The sequence below is a fragment of the Manis javanica genome, chromosome 9, assembly GCF_040802235.1.
Source record: "Manis javanica isolate MJ-LG chromosome 9, MJ_LKY, whole genome shotgun sequence".
NCBI lineage: Eukaryota > Metazoa > Chordata > Mammalia > Pholidota > Manidae > Manis > Manis javanica.
In genome coordinates, this window is record NC_133164.1 from 26,387,017 (window position 1) to 26,406,799 (window position 19,783).

Consider the following 19,783-nt stretch of genomic DNA (forward strand, 5'->3'; position numbering starts at 1 on the left):
TTTTTCCATATGATGCCCCCCTTCTCTTTTTCTCTAAATACGTGTTGTTCAGTCTGTGCTACAAAATGTAAAAGTATCTAAGTATTTACCTGATTAGGTTTCTCCTCCTTGATAATAAGTAACTAAAGAATTAAAAAAATAAAATAAACAATATAAAGTTTGTTACATTTAGTGTAGTAAGGAGCAATTCTGGAGAGGTCTAAAAAACCTGATTATGTTTTTTATTTATTCATGTCAAGATTTGGATTCTGAAATTGAATGCACTAAATACAGGTTTTACAGAATTCTTGTAGTATATTGTGCTACTATTTTCATTATTTTAAACATGTTTGTATAGCTTTAGGATAAAAGGGATACAGATTTGGAGTTGATAATATAAATTTACAAATGTAGTTACCACTAACTACATTTGTGAAAAATCACTAACGGTAGTAGGCTGTTTAAGAAATTACTTGGCAAATGCCCTGAAGAATCTTGAAAAAAAAGCAATTATTTCCAAATATGCAACTTTCAGTCATATTCAGTAAACCTATTGATAGAATAGCATTTTATTTTTGTTTATTCTTAGTTGTGTTCCACTAGTCCATGGGATTTTTGCCGTAGAATCTTTAGAGGTCAGTGATTCAAGAAAACAGGAAGAAAACAAGAATGTTTCCCACCATCAAATACGATTAAAAATTTTATTTTTAGTTAAAGATGGGAAAACTCAAAACTAGTATCTCCACGATAGTATCTGCCATCATTAAAGCACCTAAGTACACAACTGTAAAGTTTTTTCCTCTTCCTGTAAAAACCACCAAGTAGACCCTTTAGTAATTCTTTATTCCAAGATTCCACTTTTGTGAGAGGGCTAAAGAGAGGGAACTTAAAATCAAATTGATACTGTTAAGACTCTGCAGTAGCTATGAAATACATTTTATTTAAATGGAGTCATCAGTGAAATGATGTTTGAGTACCTCTCAAGAGATAATTTTATGAAGAATAAAGGTGGTATCTGTGTATACCATCCTGGTTAGTTTTTAAAAAGTGACTTACACTATCCAAAGTTTTCTTCCTAAAACTCTTCTAAATTCTAAGAAGGGAAAAGATTATTAAGTTGAACATTTAACGTTTGTACATGACAGTTTTAGGTATGTAAAACTTACGACACAGGATGGTATTGTTCCTTAGTTTTTTTTTTTTCAATGTAAAAACACATATTGGTCCCTTTACATGATATGCTAATGTCTGTACCATAGAAATTTTAAAAGGGAAATTGTGTGGTATAATTAAAAGGACCATTGCATGTCAACCACTTCATTATTTGTTAATTTAACAGCTAATTCTCTGTTCTGTATGATCCTTAACAAGTCTTAACACTTGTCATTTACCTTAACTATAAAATGGAATTATTTAAGTAACCCTTTGGAGTTTTTAGTTTATTTGTTTTGCTATTTTAAATATAAAGATGAAAGAAATTTATTGTAGTTCTCTTTCATAACTGTTGAATACTTTGATTTCTTTAATGCATTGGCTTCATCAGGATTATAACCTAGATTGCTCTGTAAGAATTATTACCAGGATTGTTTTTCTTACAGAGAAATGTGATTTATATAAAATTATTTGCTATGATGAATTTTCTGGACACCAAGCTATTGTAGCAAAAAATATTATGGACTGTATATAGTTTTTCTTAGACTTTAACATATTTCTCTGCAAGATCTTTAATCCCTTTGTCTCTTTTAAGTTACTTATTCTTGAAAGAAAGAAAACTGTTAATGCCTGAAAATATTTTATAAATTTAAAGTAAAATTCTGTTCTTGTTAGTATTTTCAATTCATTAGATTTTGTTATAGAAAAGACATCTATTTGCTGTTTTAATATCATAAAATGGACATTGAGTTAATGAAAAGACAATTATTTACTTAATATGAAAATTGACCATATAGTAATTGTGTTAATAAGCTTCCTATACATAACTCCTGAGATATTCTCTTTTTATTGCATTTAAGCAAGGCATTTTGTGTTAGGAACCTGTTAGAGCTAGTTTACTTTAAATTGTCTGTGAAGCATTTTAATTGTGTTTCTTTTTCATTTGATTTCAATTTGGGCATTGACTGCTAGAAAATGATACTCAAGTAACTTACTTTGTAACAACCTTCTTTTGTAGTAGAAAGTAATCTTACAAAATACTTTTTTTCCCATCTATTCTTATCCATAAGAACATCTAATTTTCTTTCTTTACAAGTAGTAATAGTAGTTATGCCTGGTAATATTTTACATAGGAAATAAGGTGTTAATGGATTATAATCTCTCTCTTATTAGGGAATTGGCTTTTCTCTTGGAAAGTAAGAGGTATTAATGAAGCATGTTTTAACAACAAAGTACATGATACTTTTCAACTCATGAATTCAACATACCCTTGATACCAAACCTGACACATAACGTTACAAAAAAAAGGAAAATCAACAAGTGAATATCTCAGGAACATAGACATAAACATACTAAACAATATTGGCATATGTCCAGTGATATGAAAAAGATAATTCATTCTGGCTAGATAGTATTCCAGAAATGCAAGGTTGCATTGACATTTTAAAATCAGTTTGATTTACCACATTAACAGAATGAAAGGAAGGGTGGTGGGGAAGTACCCCTTATGACTATCTCAGTAGAAAAAAGTGTATGATAAAATTTATTACTTAGTCACATTTAACACTGCAGACTAGGAATAGAAGAAACTTTCTTGATTAGACAAAATTTATCTGCAAAAAAACCCTGTAGCTAACATACTCAATAGTGAAATACTGCATACTTCCCCTCTGAGATCAGGATAAGAAACTCTCATCACTTTTTTTCAGTAGCTTTGAGCCTAATCAGTACAGTAAGGCAAGAAAATGAGATAGAGCTATAAAGATTGGAAAAGAAGAAACAAAACTATATTTACTCACAGATGACATGATTATATATGTAGAAAATTCAAAATAATTCACAGACCATTGGAATTAATAAGTGAAAACAAAAAGTTCCCTGGAAATAAAGTCAGTTTATAAAAAATATAGCATATGCAGAAACCCATTTGGAAAAAAGAGGTGTAGCTGTTTGAAAAGCCACTGCTTTTATGCTTTGAGTGTGTTCTTAGGATTTAATAGCATCTTTTCCATTGGGTTTGTCACTTTTCTGCACTGGATTCATTTTTAACAGATTTTCTCATCTTCTATTGAAACTCTTTTATCTTCATCTTTTGGAAATACAGATATCCCTTGCTATCCAAACTCTTATTATATAAACTCTACAAGCAAATAGATTCAAATAGTGAGCAGTATTTGTAATCGTAGTTCATAGTTTTTGAGGCACATTTTGTTTTCACATTTTAACACTTCTGAAACTGGGTTGCATCTTACAGTTGTTGGTGTTTATAGCCATATTTGGCATCCTTTTTTTCTTTTAGAAGGGGTATTTTAAATGATACTGTGTCTCATAGTGATTTGTCTTAAGCTCAGTGAAGTATATTAGCTGTTCCATTTTGTACAGAACATGAAAATGACCTCATGATGTATTAATTTATGTGACTTTTCCCCTGTTTATAAGGATCTTGAAACAAAAACGTCTTTCTGGACAAAAGAAGTGGGATGCTTTAGGAATAAAAGAGTAGTCTCATTCTTATCAGATACTTTAAATCACTTTGAACCAGCACTCCTTAGTCTGATATCAGATGTTAATGAGAACATTTTGAAAAGGAGTATTCTCTACTCACTGAAGTTGGAGAAGTGAAAAATTAAATTATGTGGATTTCTTTAGGCCTTCTCATAGCTTTTATGATAATATAAATTTTGCAACTAGAGAATGGGGTTATAGTATTCATCCAACTTACTGGACTAGAAAATCTTTTTTTGTTGCAGCTTTTCAACTTGTTAAGAAATCCTCATAAAAATAATTTATGGAACATTCAGAATCTGTCTTCAGATTATCTTGTGCTTTTCCCTCTATAAAGTAATGATCTCATCCTTGTGTAATTACACACTGGCATTGTGTGGCATGGTAAGGTAGCATGGAAGAAATTTTTCTCTACTATTAGAATAATGACTAAACCTGTGTTTTCTCAATAGTTTACTAAGTGTAACCGCTTCATTATTTGTTAGTGATATCTGATTATTAGTTTTCATTATTAAAGAAAAATTTCAATCAAATTTTGATACATAATTGAGTATTATAAAGAACCTTTATTTTTAAACACTATGCTCTATAGAACCAATATAATTACAGTATTCTAGCTTTTTATTTCATTTAGAGGCTAAGACATTCTTGAATACTTAGAATAGTGGTAAGGTCCCTGAACTTAGTGATGTTCCCTAATCTAATTTCATGATAGAAAATTGGAAAGTAGTGTCCAGCTTGCTGCTTCTCTGATGTACCCAGATATTTACATTTTGTAGCTGAAAACTAAGGCTCTTTTCCTATTGATGTTCTTCTATTTGTGTAGCTCTTTTTAAGCTCTTAGGTTATGAACTCTTTCAAGACTTTGGAAACTGTGTTTTCCCCTGGAAAGTGACCTTGTTCACACACAAGGTTTCACCTGTACTGTTCAGAGCATTCATAGATTTCTGAAGGGATCGGGATCCCTGGACTCCTTTGTAAGAACCAGTAACCAACCATTCCATGGAACCTACTAACATTTTGCTTTTTAAGGATAATAAAGGTAGCTTATATACTTTTATTTTCTTGGATTAGCTCTTGCATAGAAAAGATTGTTCACTTTTATCTGTCAGTTTAATTTAGTGCTTAAGTGTTACTGAAGATTTGCTGGGGGCTCTGGCACTGTTTTCGGAACTGAAGATGTAACTGAACCAAGCAAAAAATTCTCTACTACTGTAGAATGAATTTGGGGGCTTGTGAGAACATTACACACCATCAAATTGAACTTTCTCATTTTGTAGATGAGCAAACTGTGCCCCAAAAGGTACCTTAACTTACCTGGGGTCTCACAATCAGTTGCTAGCAAGGTTTAGGTATTTAAAGAAGCACAAAGGGGAGAAAGGCATTGTTTTTGTTTCAAGATCCTTATAAACAGGGAAAAAGTCACAAAATTAATACATCATTAGGTCATTTTCATCAAATATTTTAATTGCTATAGAAATAAAATTTCATAGAAGGACCTTGGTAGAAGAAATAAATGATTAAGGCTTTACTGGAGGTCTTGACTAGTTGTGCTGAGACTAAGTGGAGTTTAAAGGGATTACAGTCACTTAAAGCAGAAAGAGCAAAGCTAGCAAAGAAATGGAGAAAGAAAGCAGTAAGTTTAGTTTCAGAACTATAAATTGCAAATGATCACATTAAGTTGTTGCTTGAAGCACCACTTCCAATTTCCTTGTGTACAGGTTTTGCTCTGGTAACTAGAAATGCTAGTAAATATATTCAGCAACTAATATTTCTCAGTGATAGAGTAATTGTACTGTTTTTCTTGATTTCAAGTTATGTTTGGTTTTGCTTTTTTCCCATAAGTATATGGTGTTAATTTAAAAATTTTCATTTTATAGTTTATCTTTCATTCATACCCTTTAAGTCACTAAATGTGATTTAGTTATGTTTATAATACTTTTAGTTTAATGTGCTGAATTTTCACAGGGTGTTTTAAAGTTGAGTTTTAAAGAAAACTGGACTTAGGAAATCATTAATGCTTCATACATTTTATAAGAAATTGAATTTGTATTGGTAGGTGTTGTCTACATCTACTGGACTAACAAAAACAGTGTATAATCCAGCTGCTTTGAAGGCTGCACAAAAAACCTTACTTGTTTCCACCTCTGCAGTTGATAATAATGAAGCACAGAAAAAAAAACAGGTAAGTACAGTTAGTAGTGGATGAAATTTGCATGTAGGAAAGTTTTCTGCATGTATGTATTTTTTAAATGCTTACCACTAAATAGAAATGAAAGGAAAAGTATATGTTGGCCGCAGTTAAACTTTCATTTTCTACAGTGTAGCAGTCAATATTTTTTTCGTAGAATGAAAGATTCTCCTGATTGATCTTTGATGCTTGCATATGTATTTTTTAAGTTTTACATAGCAAAACCTTGCATTTACTTTTTGTTGCCAAACTGCAGTTAACAACCATTCTTCTTCTCTTGAATAATTTTGCTTGTTGGAAAATAAGCAGTAAATAGTCTACTGATTTTGTTGATCCCTCTTTCTAGGAGGCACTGAAACTTCAGCAGGATGTCAGGAAAAGGAAACAAGAAATTTTAGAAAAGCACATTGAAACACAGAAGGTAAATTATTAAAATTAGATTTGGCAATTATAAATGTTACAATTTTGAGTGAATCTAATCTTTTAATATGTAGATAGTCCTCTATTTAAAAGCATATTTACTGTAATTGACAATGGTAAAATTGAAATATTTATCAGTGGTAATGTATATATCAATCAGTGTGTTGGGGATGAAGAACATACATTAATTGGAAGATAAATGGGAATTGGGATTGTTTAAACGGAAGTATGGTTGTCAACTTGAAATGAAAATAAGGAGTTTTATCCAGGTGTGTTCCTGCACCGTAGTTTGTTCAGTGGATAGTGAATTAGATGGAGCCTTTTTCTCAGTGCTATGTACAGAGATATGTATCTTTTTAAAATTGGCTTGGGATCCTCTAGTCCTGTGTTGTCCATTTAATAGTTAATAGTAACTAATAGTTACATCTGACTGTTTAGTACTTGAAATATGTCTAGTCCAAATAGAGATGTTTTGTAAGTGTAAAATGCCACACTTCGAAGATGTAGTATGAAGAAAAAGGTAAACTCTCAATTTTGGTTGAAATTGAACATTTTGGATATATTGGGTTAAATAAAATGTAATTAATTTTACTGCTTTTTTAACCTTTTTAACGTGGCTGCTAGAAGATTAAAAATTACTTATGTGGCTTACAGTATTTTGTATAGTGTTGCTGTAGTTTATGACATTTATTTAGTGACAGTTCTTGATTATGCCTGGTGATAAAGGTTATGAATTTCAAAATATCAGCAGTACAGAAAGTTTTTACATTTTGGTTTAAAATAGATGTCTTTTCTAAATTTGATTTTGGGTATACTTTATAAAGAGAAATCACAATGCTTTAAACCAAAAATTGAAACCATCTTATAATAATCTGTGGTCGTTTTCCACCCCATGTTACGTTTATCTCCTTGTTTCCTACCTATGCTGAGGATATTGTTCTTAGGCTGGCCAGTTACTATTTCCAGTGGCAAAGAAAGTTATTAAACATTCCATTTTTCTAATATTTCATTATCTGAAAGGAACCATGCAGCTTTTCCTCTGGTTCTTTCTGGGTTTCAGACTACATTTGGAGTGGGAATACTTAAAAAGCAGTAATATTAACAAGTGGGTTAGAATTTAAAATTGTTGGTACTATTTCAAATTAACAACTTTTCAGTTATTGAATTTCTTATGGTTGTGTGCTCTATTTTTTAACTTAACATTCTAAGAGACCCAGATAGTAATGTAATTCTTAACAAATAAATATTAAGACTTGAAATGAGATAGTTAGCATCACCAAATCTCCTATTCTTAGTGGTTGTAAACCTTGTCGTGAACACATAACTGAAAGTAGTAGCTATTTATTTTATATTTACTTTGTTGTTTTGCTTTGTTAATAGTAGGAATAAGTATCTCATTTTTCTCTTTTCAAAAATTTGGCAGATGTTAATTTCAAAACTGGAGAAAAACAAAGCAATGAAATCTGAAGACAAAGCAGAAATAATGAAAACGTTAGAGGTTTTGACAAAAAATATTACCAAGTTGAAAGATGAGGTTAAAGCTGCTTCTCCTGGACGTTGTCTTCCAAAAAGTATAAAAACCAAGATTCAGGTATTTTAATTTGTTTTGTTATTCATATTTCTACTTACTAAAAAGCATTAGAACACTACACTAAGATTGAGTTTTCCTTTTAGGAAATATCCTTTGCTGAAAATCTGACCATTGTATGCTACCATTCTCCTCCTCTTCAATTAATAAATAAACACAAACACTCTTCATCTTTTGAATCCTGTAGATTACAGTTGGAAAGTCAGTCATTAGGAGAATAGTTAAGGATAAATTGAAAAGGTAGTTTGGAGGCAAAATGATACAGGTTCTTCAGTGCTTGACTGAGGAGTCTGAGCTCTGTTTTGTAAGTAGTTGTAAGTATTGGGTGGTATAAAAGATTAATGAACAGAGAAGCAACATTCTGACACAGCACTATACAGAATGAATTGATTGATGAAGAAAATTCATGTAGATTAACCCATTACATACAAATACATGAGCAAGAAAATTTTAAATGGTAATAAGTGATTTAAAAAAAATGAGACTTCTACAATATTTATACTTGGTATGTGTGTATATGTATAAAATCATAAGTTTATATTGACATTTCTGATTCTAATCTAACACCACAGGGTTCTTCCCTTCCTTCTTTTATTCTGTATTTTATGTCCATGTTCCCATAATGGCATTTCGGTTCCCAATAACACCAATGCAGTGCTCATTTGCATGGTTCTGAAATACATTCCTAATAGTTCCAGAATTGCTATATGACTTACAACAATTAAGTATAAAAATTAAAATATATTTATATGCTTTACAACCTCACAGTATATTCCACTAAGGATAGTGTCAGAACTGTGCTATAGGATTACTTTTTTCTCCCTTATTGTGTGGTTATGCTATGAATTTGAGAAAGTTAGGTGTATTTCTATTTGTAGTCAGTTTTGGATCCTCCTCTCCTTCATTCTTGCTGATGGCTTGAATAGGTGAAACATTAACATTATTCAAAGTTAAATTGTATAAAAAGATATATGTAGAAGTCCATTCCCCTTTGATCTCTGCCACTCTGTCCTTCCTCTTCCCTTTCTCTTGGTGTGTGTGTATGTATTCTTTCCTATATAAAAGCATACTATATATTGGTTGTTAACACCTTGGTTTTCTGTTTTTCTTTCCATAGTTATTTGTGAGAAATTACTCCATGTCAGTCCATAGAAATCTCACTCTGGCCCCTGTACGGAAAATAAATTACAGGAAATGAGTGGAAGTAGGAACACGTTAGGAAGCTATTATGGTAGTAATGTAAAGCAGAGGTATTGATGGCTTGGACTAGGGTGGTAGAACTGGAGGTGGAGAAGAAATTTGTAGAGTAAATGGGAATGTTTAAGAGTTTTTTGTAAAAAAAAAAAAAGTTTTTTCTAAGTGCAGGATATTAATTATTGACACCTAAAATACTAAATACTATTTTCTAGATGCAAAAAGAATTGCTTGACACAGAACTGGATTTATATAAGAAGATGCAAGCTGGAGAAGAAGTCACTGAACTTAGAAGAAAGTATACAGAATTACAGCTGGAAGTATGTTTCATCACAACTACCTACATAGTACAGTAGTGAGAAGCAGATGTAGTCATAGTGGTTAATTTGAAAATATATTCTCCTCGTTCTAGTCAACAGTTGTTGGCAGGCTCCAGTGTATATATTGGGAGAAAGAAGAAAGAAGTTAACAAATTTTTCAGAGTTAATAGAGAAAATCTTTTAAGTAATACGGGCCAGCAGCAGTTCTGCTTATTCCTGAGTCCTCCCACTTCTAGAGAATTTGTGTCTTTTTTGATTTGTGTCTGTCCTTCCTAGGATCAAAATCTATTACTCCATGTCAGTCCATAGAAATCTCACTCTGGCCCCTGTATGGAAAATAAATTACAGAAAATGAGTGGAAGTAGGAGCACGTTAGGAAGCTATTATGGTAGTAATATAAAGGTATTTTTATGGAGATACTCTGTGCGTATATAAGTTGTATCACATTCAGTTGCTTTAAAGATTAGACTTTTAGTAGTAGAACTATATTGAATAATATGCTTATTTAAATTTTGCCTATAGATGGTGCTGTGGATATTTATAAAAGAGAAACTACATTCTTATAATTTAGTTTTATGATTATATAAGAAAAATCCAGTAAAATTGATACCTGTACATTGAAATTTTTAACATTTAGCAAAAAGATGTTTAGAAGTCTGAGTTACATTTTGAAGTACAGAGACATTAATGTAGCTGGTACTTGTCTGTATCATTGTTTGATGCCACAACTTACATTTTTTATGTTTTTAGATTACTTTTGCTTAATCTGAAAAAAATGTATTTTTCTAAATTTGTTAGCATATTGGTCATTTTTTTTCCTGGCATAGTACAAATCTGTATTGATTACTGGCATCCAGGTATTAAAGACAATATTTAGCAGCCACTGTACTTACCTTATCTGATGACAGTCCTAGGAAATCATGGGATGGTCTCCTAACTCTGCATACTTTTGCCTTCTTTGGAAACTTGATAGGTGTGCTTGTGTGTCCTGCCCAAAATGATCAGTTTTGGAAAGATAAATTCCTTTTATGTTAATATAGAAATTGTGTTTTCCCCATTTTGGAGATTTCATGACTGTTGGTGGGACTTTATAAAACAAATTATCATTAAAATATTTTGGGCCACAGTTGTAGTAAATGAATTACAGTGTTACTGGTATTCTTGTATTAGTCCATGTTTTGGTCCTTTATCATGGTATAGCTAAACACTGAGAAGAATTTTTGTTTTCTTTTGTGATGGCTAGATTTTGGTTTATAATTACTGTTAGTATATGAAGTAATGCAGTATTTATCAGTGTGTGTTCATTAACCACACCAATTCTAGTTATTGTTAATAGAGAGTAGTGAAACAAAGCTTCTAAGGCTAAATAAATTTGGAAAAAGTTATATTAAACATGCTTTTTGACTATAGAGTTTCTTAGAGATGTTTAATTTATGAATCTCCAAAAATACACATTAAATATTCATTATTGCCAACCCTTAGTTGTCTTATAGACCCCCTTTTACAAGGATCATTTTAAGATAGTAATGTTCCTCAGAGCATACTTTAGTATATGCTGCTCTGTTATGAACATTAATCCTTGACTTTTGTAGTTCATTATTTGGATTTTAGATGATTATTTTAGCTAATGTTAAGATTAACTCTCTTGAGATGAAGAAATTGAAATATTTATACTTGGAGAGATTTGGCAATGATACCTTCTTGACATGGATGTCTCACATCCTCAGGCTCAACATGTTCAAAATTGTGCTTGTCTTGTTGCTGAATTCCATCTACACAATTACCCAAACCAGAAATCTGGGAGTCTGCATTGGTTCTTCCTTTTGTTCAGTATCCATATCCAGTTAATTACCAAGTTTTATACATTTTACTCTTAGAAGCATCTTAAATGTATATACTTCTCTCTCCACTGCCACCACTGTAGACCACGCTTTCATCTTCAGTTGCTGGGGCTACTGCAGCAGCCTTCTGACTGATTTCAAGATTGTTCATGTCTTCCTTCTACTCTGTTCTTAAAATTCTTTCCAGAATAACATTTTAAACACTGTTTTGATCACAGCACTCCTCTGCTTAAAATGTTCTGGTTGATTTTCATGGCTGTTGGGATAAAAATCAAGTTATACATGATATGGCTCTGCCTATCTCTGCAGCCTAATTTCTCTATCCCATGTGATCCACCTACACGGAATTTCATTCGCTCTTTGCAGTACCATGTTCCTTTTAGCCTTGGTTCCTTTGTTTGTGCAGTAATCCTTACTCCTCCCCCTGGTCTTGCTTGTTCTTTGTTCCTTCGTTGATTCATTGAACATGAAGCATTTGCAGTCTTGTAGCATTTGCAGCCAGCTAGTATTGTAAAGTGCTGGGAATAAAGTAGAGAAAGAAATGGGGAAAAATTCCTCTTGGAACTTTTATTCTAGTCATTTATTCATTGCAAATCATCTGTTCAAATCTTTAAGTAAGGCATTTCCTAACTTTTTGAGTCACTTCTTATAAATACAATTAAATAATAGTTGCTTAATGTCTCCTTACCCCTCTAGGATTTCAGTTTCATGAAGGTAAGGACTTGCATACAAGAAGTGCTTATTAAATATCTGTGGAGTGGGTCTATTCATATAGAGTGATGTGGTGGAATATCTTACTATGCTACGTTGGTTGCATAATGATATTAGTGTAAGTGACCGAAATGATGAATTTGAGATAACTATACCTATTGAAGTCAACAGATGAACACTTTATATTTGAAAGTCATAATTGAAAAAATTATTGTGTATGTAGGTTTTATGTATATTTGTATTAAACTGACTTCTGAAGTAATGCTTAACACAGCATATAGAAATCAAGAATTGCTGGTCTTTATGACATGGTCTGATGTCTTCTTGAAGAGTAAGAACTTAGTAGAAAAAGATGCATTTAATTTCAAAATATGGCTTAAGTCAGTGTTGTTTTGTTTTCTAAATTCATTAGCTTTCAGTTTATAAACTATAACCCCAACTTAAATTATGAGATCCTTTTATGGGACATTATTCAAATATGATGTCAAATAATGTAAAATTTTGATACCTCTGATGGAGTATAGCACTTGGCTTGTGTTTGTAATTGTGATGTTTAACCTGTTTGTCTGATCTTTTCTAGGCTGCAAAACGAGGGATTCTTTCAGCTGGTCGAGGTAGAGGAATTCATTCAAGAGGTCGAGGTGCAGCTCATGGCCGAGGCAGGGGTCGAGGTCGAGGTCGAGGTGTGCCTGGTCATGCTGTCGTGGATCACCGTCCCAGGGCATTGGAAATTTCTGCATTTACAGAAAGTGACAGAGAAGATCTTCTTCCTCATTTTGCGGTACTTTCTTACTGCCCAACAGCAAATACTGATAATCATTGTTGAGTATAATGGATATTAAAAGGAAAATTATGAAAATGGCATGAGTAATTTAAATCCATTAATCTGACCAAAGGATTTGATTGCCTATAGCAATCTTTTTGTTAATTATTTAAAATACAAATAGTGGGATTTTTTTGTTTGATTATTATCTGGAAGAAATGTTACTATTCTAGCTCTTCCACTTAGTAGGCCTTCAGATACTGTGAAATGAAAAATTTAAACTATTGTTTCAGAGAGGTAAATCCTGTAGTTTAGTTTTATTTGCTACTTACTATTTGCTGTTTATTTAGTTTAACACATTGCACAGGCCATCTAGAATTTTTTTATTTAAGTGGGATTTTATTTGTTAATATTTTATTCTTGATCCAGCTTACCTGGAAATGAAACAAGATAAAATTCTGGTATTTGATTTTGAAGTTGCATTAGTCAATGCCAGGGTATATTTAAAGGAGTCAATCTAATGGTGATAAACCAACCTGTAAGAAGAGCGAATGGGATTCTAGTCCCTGCTAAGCCATATTTAACTTGGACTTCCTGAGAGGTCCAATGAGCTCATGTGCAGAGTAGAGACTACCTGTCTAAAGGCCTTTTCAACTTAAATGTTATGAATTTTAACATATCCCAAAGGTTAGTTGCTAAGCTTCTTGCCTTACTACTGTCAGCATTATAGTAATTGATCTGGAGATATAAAGGAAATAACCACTTTATCTTTAAGGATTTTTTTCACATATTGGCTTAACATGAATCAGATGGACTATAAATGAAAGTTTCATGAAATAGGAGAACCAGACCTTAGATCTTGAAAGACAGATAAGCTTGTAGATAGTTACTCAGTGATGTAACCCTTTGAAAATTATAATTTAATGTTTGATAATCATATTCTAAGCTGTTCACAGCAGGCGGAAAGGTGAAGCTATACTTGGTCAGGGAGTAGGGAGGTATTGAAAGAATGGTGTATGTTCAAGAAATAACTAAGGTGACTAATATTTAAAGATTAGGAGTCTGGAAACTCCTGTGCTCAACAGCTTCAAAGAGAGAAAGAAAGGAATCAGAGAAGTAGAAAAGAACTTGGAAATAATAAAGTCCAGTTCTTTGTTGTGCTCCCCACTTCCACATCTTTCACAAGAGGAAGGAGATCAGATAACTTAGAGGTATTGCGTGTAGTTGTACAGCTAATCAGGAAACTAGCAAAGAATATACTAAAGCAATCTAAACAAATGAGTTTGTCGTGAATGTGTTTGGTGAGACTAAAATAGTTTTGGTTTTATAAATATTCAGAGCTCTAAATTGAGACTCTTGCATGCAGTTGGAGATTTGAACTCCACTCAAAGGTAGGAGTGGTAGTGCCCATTTATAAATTATTGGTCTTCAAGAGTTCAGCTTTCAAGTTCAGTTCTCTGGCTCAGCCTGTGACTTGAACATATGACAGAGAACAGAGGAAAAATCTCTATTATTAAGGAACCATTTTTATATTATCAGAATTATCAAAATGCTTTCTTTACATTATCCAATGGGACCAGCAGTAGTAATAATACAAATTATAGCTAAAATGTACACAGCACTTATTCTCAATGCCTTGTATAACTCATTATATTATGAGTTATTTCAATAATGTCTGAGGTAGGTATCTTTATTATTCCCATTTTAGAGATAAAGAAAATGAAGCATGAAGATACTAAGTATCTTGTTCAAGTTTACATAGCTAGTAACTGATAGAACTGGGATCTGATTGATTCTAGAGTCTGTTCTCTTTAATAGACTACACAGAATTTTTCTGTATTGAGTGTGCACATGTGTATGCATTTGTATTTAAATGAGATTGTGGTTGTAATTTTATTTTGGGGTAAGAGAAGGAAGGTATTAGTAACGACATAAAAAGGACTAGAATTTTGAATGATAAAGGTTGCTATTTGTAGAAAAATCCTCTTACATGTGGAAAAAATAAAATCCAGCAATGAAAAACAAGCATAATTTAATATATTTAGGTTTTTAAAAGTCTTAAATTAGTGTGTGGTCTAGAGGGGTATATTAAGAGTAAAAGCAGGGTCATTTCAAACGTTGACTCAAAAGACCTGGACTCTCATTCTGGTAATTAACTTAATTACCGTGGGGAAAATGGCTCAAATTCTCTGAATCTTCTCCCTCTATCTTTAAATTGGGAATGATACAAAAAAATTCAGAATGTTCTGAGAATTAAATATTCTACTTTAGAACGAATTCAGTGTATCCTGGGATATAAAATGAAGGTCAGTAAGGAAGCTCAGTCTTTGACCATCATTTCCTTTATTTGATAAATTGTTCAAGTATAAGTTTCCCCAATTCTAAAAAGAAAATACTGTAAATAATATTGGAATATAGGACCACCCCACTTTACATTATCCTTTTTCCCACTTGGCCCACAACAAAGTCTGCTTTGGCAGAACGAATAGTGAAGGATAAGATAGAAGCTGAATCCTAATTCCTTTACCTTATCAAGTACTAGAGTGAATTATTGTTTTTTTCTGTTAATCACCATGAATTGTTATATATTCTGGGTTATATTTATTTGGTATTTTTAATATTTTAAAAATCATTAGGCTTTTGGATGTTTCAAAGTATTTATTTGGAGGAACTACTTTCTTTTTATTTAAAGCAATATGGTGAAATAGAAGATTGTCAGATTGATGATTCTTCACTTCATGCAGTAATTACATTCAAGACAAGAGCAGAAGCTGAAGCAGTAAGTATTACAAATATGATTTATTGAAAATTCAGATTTAAATGTTTTATAAATACTGCTTTTACATTTTAATAAAAAAGGATTTTTTTAACTTACTAAGTAACTGTTTTGACAGTAGATAGAACATATGAAGTGGTATTAATGGCCACAAAGACTGTCTAAAGCAGTTAGGCAATTCTATATATAACAGGACATAATTAGAATGTATAATAATTTATCAAGTTGTATGTCAAGTTGTACTGTCTTGAGACACCAGGGATTCTTCTTTCTTTTTCACAGGAGATAGGACCACCCCACTTTACATTATCCTTTTTCTCAGTTGGCCCACAACAAAGTCTGCTTTGGCAGAATGAGTAGTGAGGATAAGATAGAAGCTGAATCCGAATTCCTTCCTTTCTTAACCATCCTTCATCTGTTGCTTCCCACTGCCAGTAGGCTGAACTCTATCTAAAGAAATGTCCCTAGCTCAGTATACCCGCAACTAGGCTGCTACAAATTCTTGTTGAAGATATGATAATATAGCTTGAGCTTTTAGGGTCCCTTTCATGTAATTGCCTTAAACTGTGTATCATGAATTACCTTTACAAAGAATGATTGGAAGTGTATGTAGCCTTGTCTTTCATCTGGGCTTGGAAAATGCATTGTTCCAAACAGTTAACCTATTCATGAATGGAAGTGTAGTATTCTTATCAGAAGTTTTAAGTTGACTGTGTTCTAATTAAGTTTTGAAAAATCTTCTACATTGATTTATCTTTTTTGTAGTGAATACTCTCCTGCATAACAATGGTACATTGCTGGGGCTTATCTGGTAGTAGTTGCTCTTGGGGTGTTATAACCAGCAAAAATCTGTGGGACCAGTAAGTTTCAGAAAAGTATTCATTCATCTGGAATTCTTGAACAATGTAGTATCCGGTTGGGTAGTGTGGGAGATGGATACTTCTATATAATAGGAATCCTGATCCTAGAGTTTTGTTTTTTAAATCTAGTTATGAGTAATATTTCATTTAAAGATCTTTTGTGAAAGTAAAAAGTAATTTATAATTGATGAAAGTTTAAGACTGTCTTATAAACTTGTATTTTATAGGTTATACTGAAAAGAATCTAAGTTTTTTCTCAAAGGTATTACTGAGTCTAAGAATAAGCTTTTCTTTAAATGATGGCTTCAGTGACAGTTTTCAATGTCATGTTAGGTAGCTTGAGTATATCTATGTTCTATTTTCTAGGCAGGAATCATATAAAACTGGTAGTTATTATACAAATGATTAAAACTGTCAAGTTTGTCATTTTAATAATAACTTTGAATATATATTATATATAAAACACAATTAAAAAGTCCAAGGATTAATGTATAAGGAAGACTTTAACACACTGAATTATATAAAGGTTGAACAAGCGACAAATTAGCTCAAGTTAGGGCTACTAAGAGTTACTTTTTGAGGATAAATACCATTTTAGCTGGACTTACTAGGCTGAAAGGAACGACCATTGCTATGATAAACATTTGGAAGTATGTTGTAGAAATTGTTAAACCATAAACATTTCTGTAAATCAAAAAATTTCTTAAAATCTAACATTCTATTTTAGAGTAAAAAAAATTAAGTTGAACCTTACCTTCTACAAACAGGATATAGGCTGAATAATGCAGTGGTTTCCACATTTCTGGATTTCAGGGAACATTAAGGTTCAGTAATTTAAAAGTTACTGTGTTTAACAAAGGGATGCCAATTTTTAATTTTGTCAAGGAAGAATGCTATAAAAGTACAAAAAAGATTGCATGTAGCATCACCGTAATTTTATAAAAGAAATTTTAGCACCAAAAATGTAGGAGAATATAAACTCAAACTAAATGATAGGCCTTCCCAAGAAAAGAAAATAGTCAGCCTTTGCTATTTATTTCCAAGTACTTCATTGTTCTTTTTCTCTGAACCATTATCCTTGATGACTGAACGAATGTCTCTTTATTTTGTATAATCAGTGTATGCATAGTATTTCAAGGTGAAAGTACAGGAATAATTGAGGCATTCAGTATGCCTGAAAGTGAGAAATTTTCCCCAGGAAAGAGATCTTTAGGTTAAGATGGTTATGCTCTGACTTAACTTTATGGTTAAGTTGGTACATTGGAGGATGGTTCCTACTGCTGTATTTTCTATTTTCCTGTTTGTCTCCCACCACCCCAGTGTACTAAAACTGGGTAAGTACTCAAACAGGACAGAAAAAATTAGCCCCTTCCCATGACTTGTTAGAATATATTTTTCTTATACCTTTATAAGAAACCAGGATTCAGTTTTAGAATAGGGGCAGTTCTTATTTTGTAAGAATCAGTCCCAAAGATGTAATTCTTCAGTCCCAAACTTAAAGAGACATATATAGCTTTTTATATCAGAAGGAAAGAATCCTTTCTACTGCTGCATTTTTTATATCCATGCCTCAACTTGCAGTAATTGCGAGAATCACTGATTCAAAACTATTAAGGTACTTAGAATAGTGCCTAGGACATAGTAAACACTCTTAATGTTAGCTTTTACTAATATTGTTGTGGGTTTTTTTTTTTCAGAATGAGAAATGACTGGTAGATGAACTGAATAGAGACAAGACAGAGTAAATTATTTCAAAACTCATTCTTTAGACCTGAATTGGAAGCAAAAATTTTGGTTCATAGAGGAATATCAACAGTCAGAAGTTGATGAGACTGAGTAAATAGTAGGTTTATAAGTAACCACACTATGTATAAGTATATCCAAACAAGAGAAATAAAATCATATACATAGCAGAGTTTTTGTGTATGTGTTTACTGATTTATTTTAACAGTTTTTAAGTACTTCTATATGATGGACACTTTCCTACCAGAATGAGTCAAGCTAAGTCTGAAGTTGGTGAGAAAGTGGCCATGCAGCTTGAAGTTGAGAGTTACAGGAATGGAAGTCTTTGCCTATAACTTTTACTAATTAGATTTTACATGTTGTTGCTGTTTTATATTTGTGGACCTTGAGTGTAACTCCTGCCTAAACACTGTATACTGTGGTTATTACAAACATTAATGACCTTGGTTTTAAGCCTTCTTTTATAGATCAGTTTTATCATTATGGTTACTGAAAATGTAAGGTACACTAAGATTACAGCTTTAACTCTTCTGACCTTCAGGTCAGTTTTCTCCACTGTTATTAGAGAACACTGGTTCTACCGGAACTTTGGTTCTGCAAAGGATTCTTTTGTCAGATAAGCAGGAGTTTGTGAAAAAGTACATTTTGTATATTCCATTTAGATTTACAATTTAAATGACTTGAAAAGGCAGAAGGTAAACTGCTTAATTTTGCTTAACCTAGCCTTTTCCAAATGTTAATTGTCCCTAGAACCATTTTTCCATATAAGATATGAAACTTAGATCATAACTACCTTTCATTCTTTTTTCTTCCTCCATTTGTCAGAACTTAAGCCCTTTTTTCCTTCTGTTGTGTTAATGCCTGCTTTCCTTAGTTCCTAATTTGCCACAAACTTTGAATGACTGTGTGCAAGAATAAATAGGCAAAGGGCTGGAGCAAACCTATGAATAAAATGCTTCAGCTTCTAAATAGATTTTTTTTTTTCATTTCATAGCTTAAAAATTAGAATTATAAAATGTTCATCATTGAGCTTCAGCAGTTATCTACTCATGGCCAATCTTATGTTTTACATCCCACCAACTATAACCTTCCACCTCCTTATTTTAGAGCCGTTCCCAGACATCATGTCATTTCATCTGTAAACATTTTAGTGTGTTCCTTCAATGTTAGAGCCTTAAAAAAATTAAACAAAATGCTATTATTATACCTAAAAATGATTGCTATTTCCTAAGTATTATCAAATACCCATCCAGGGTTTACATCTCCCCAGTTTTCTTATAAAGATTTTACTCACTTTGCTGAATGAACCAGAATAAGTTTTGAGATTGCTTAATTGGCATTATACAATCATGAACTCAGGTTGAAATATTTCATGGGTGTTGGCCCATTGTTCCCAGTTATTGATACATTGTCACATTGTTGGCTAGCGGCAAGTGCACATGTTTGTTCCTGAGTCCTGTTGACAGGACCATAGTGGGCCGTTAATAGTTTCTTTGCTTTTTGGTATGAAAAGGTGTTCTGGGCTCATCTTACACATTTTTATCTTCCAGACCTTGGAATTGTCCATTTCTCTTAAGGAGCCCTGATTTAAGAGACCACAATCTGAGTATTAGGGGTGCTCATTAGTGCTGAGTTTGTCACTGTCACTAATCCTTTTCAGTGGTCAGAGCTGGGAGTGGAAAAAATTGTATATAACATTCATACACATGTATACATATATGTTCACATATATACACACAT

General features: G+C 32.3%; 1 protein-coding gene across 16 annotated transcripts in view; it reads left to right on the forward strand.

The window, feature by feature from the left end:
* Positions 1-19,783, forward strand: part of RBM26 (RNA binding motif protein 26) — a 98,993-nt gene that overhangs the window by 64,687 nt on the left and 14,523 nt on the right. For 15 of the 16 annotated variants that reach the window (XR_012121035.1, XR_012121036.1, XM_073212461.1 and 12 more), the window contains 6 exons: positions 5,696-5,821; positions 6,174-6,248; positions 7,671-7,838; positions 9,245-9,349; positions 12,482-12,682; positions 15,357-15,443. Coding sequence is in view for 14 of the 16 variants with exons in the window: in XM_073212461.1 (XP_073068562.1) it covers positions 5,696-5,821; positions 6,174-6,248; positions 7,671-7,838; positions 9,245-9,349; positions 12,482-12,682; positions 15,357-15,443 (762 nt within the window). In the remaining 2 variants the exon portion in view is untranslated. Of the gene's footprint in view, positions 1-5,695; positions 5,822-6,173; positions 6,249-7,670; positions 7,839-9,244; positions 9,350-12,481; positions 12,683-15,356; positions 15,444-17,997; positions 18,214-19,783 lie in introns of those variants that run through there. The other variant, XM_073212462.1, reaches the window with a different exon arrangement.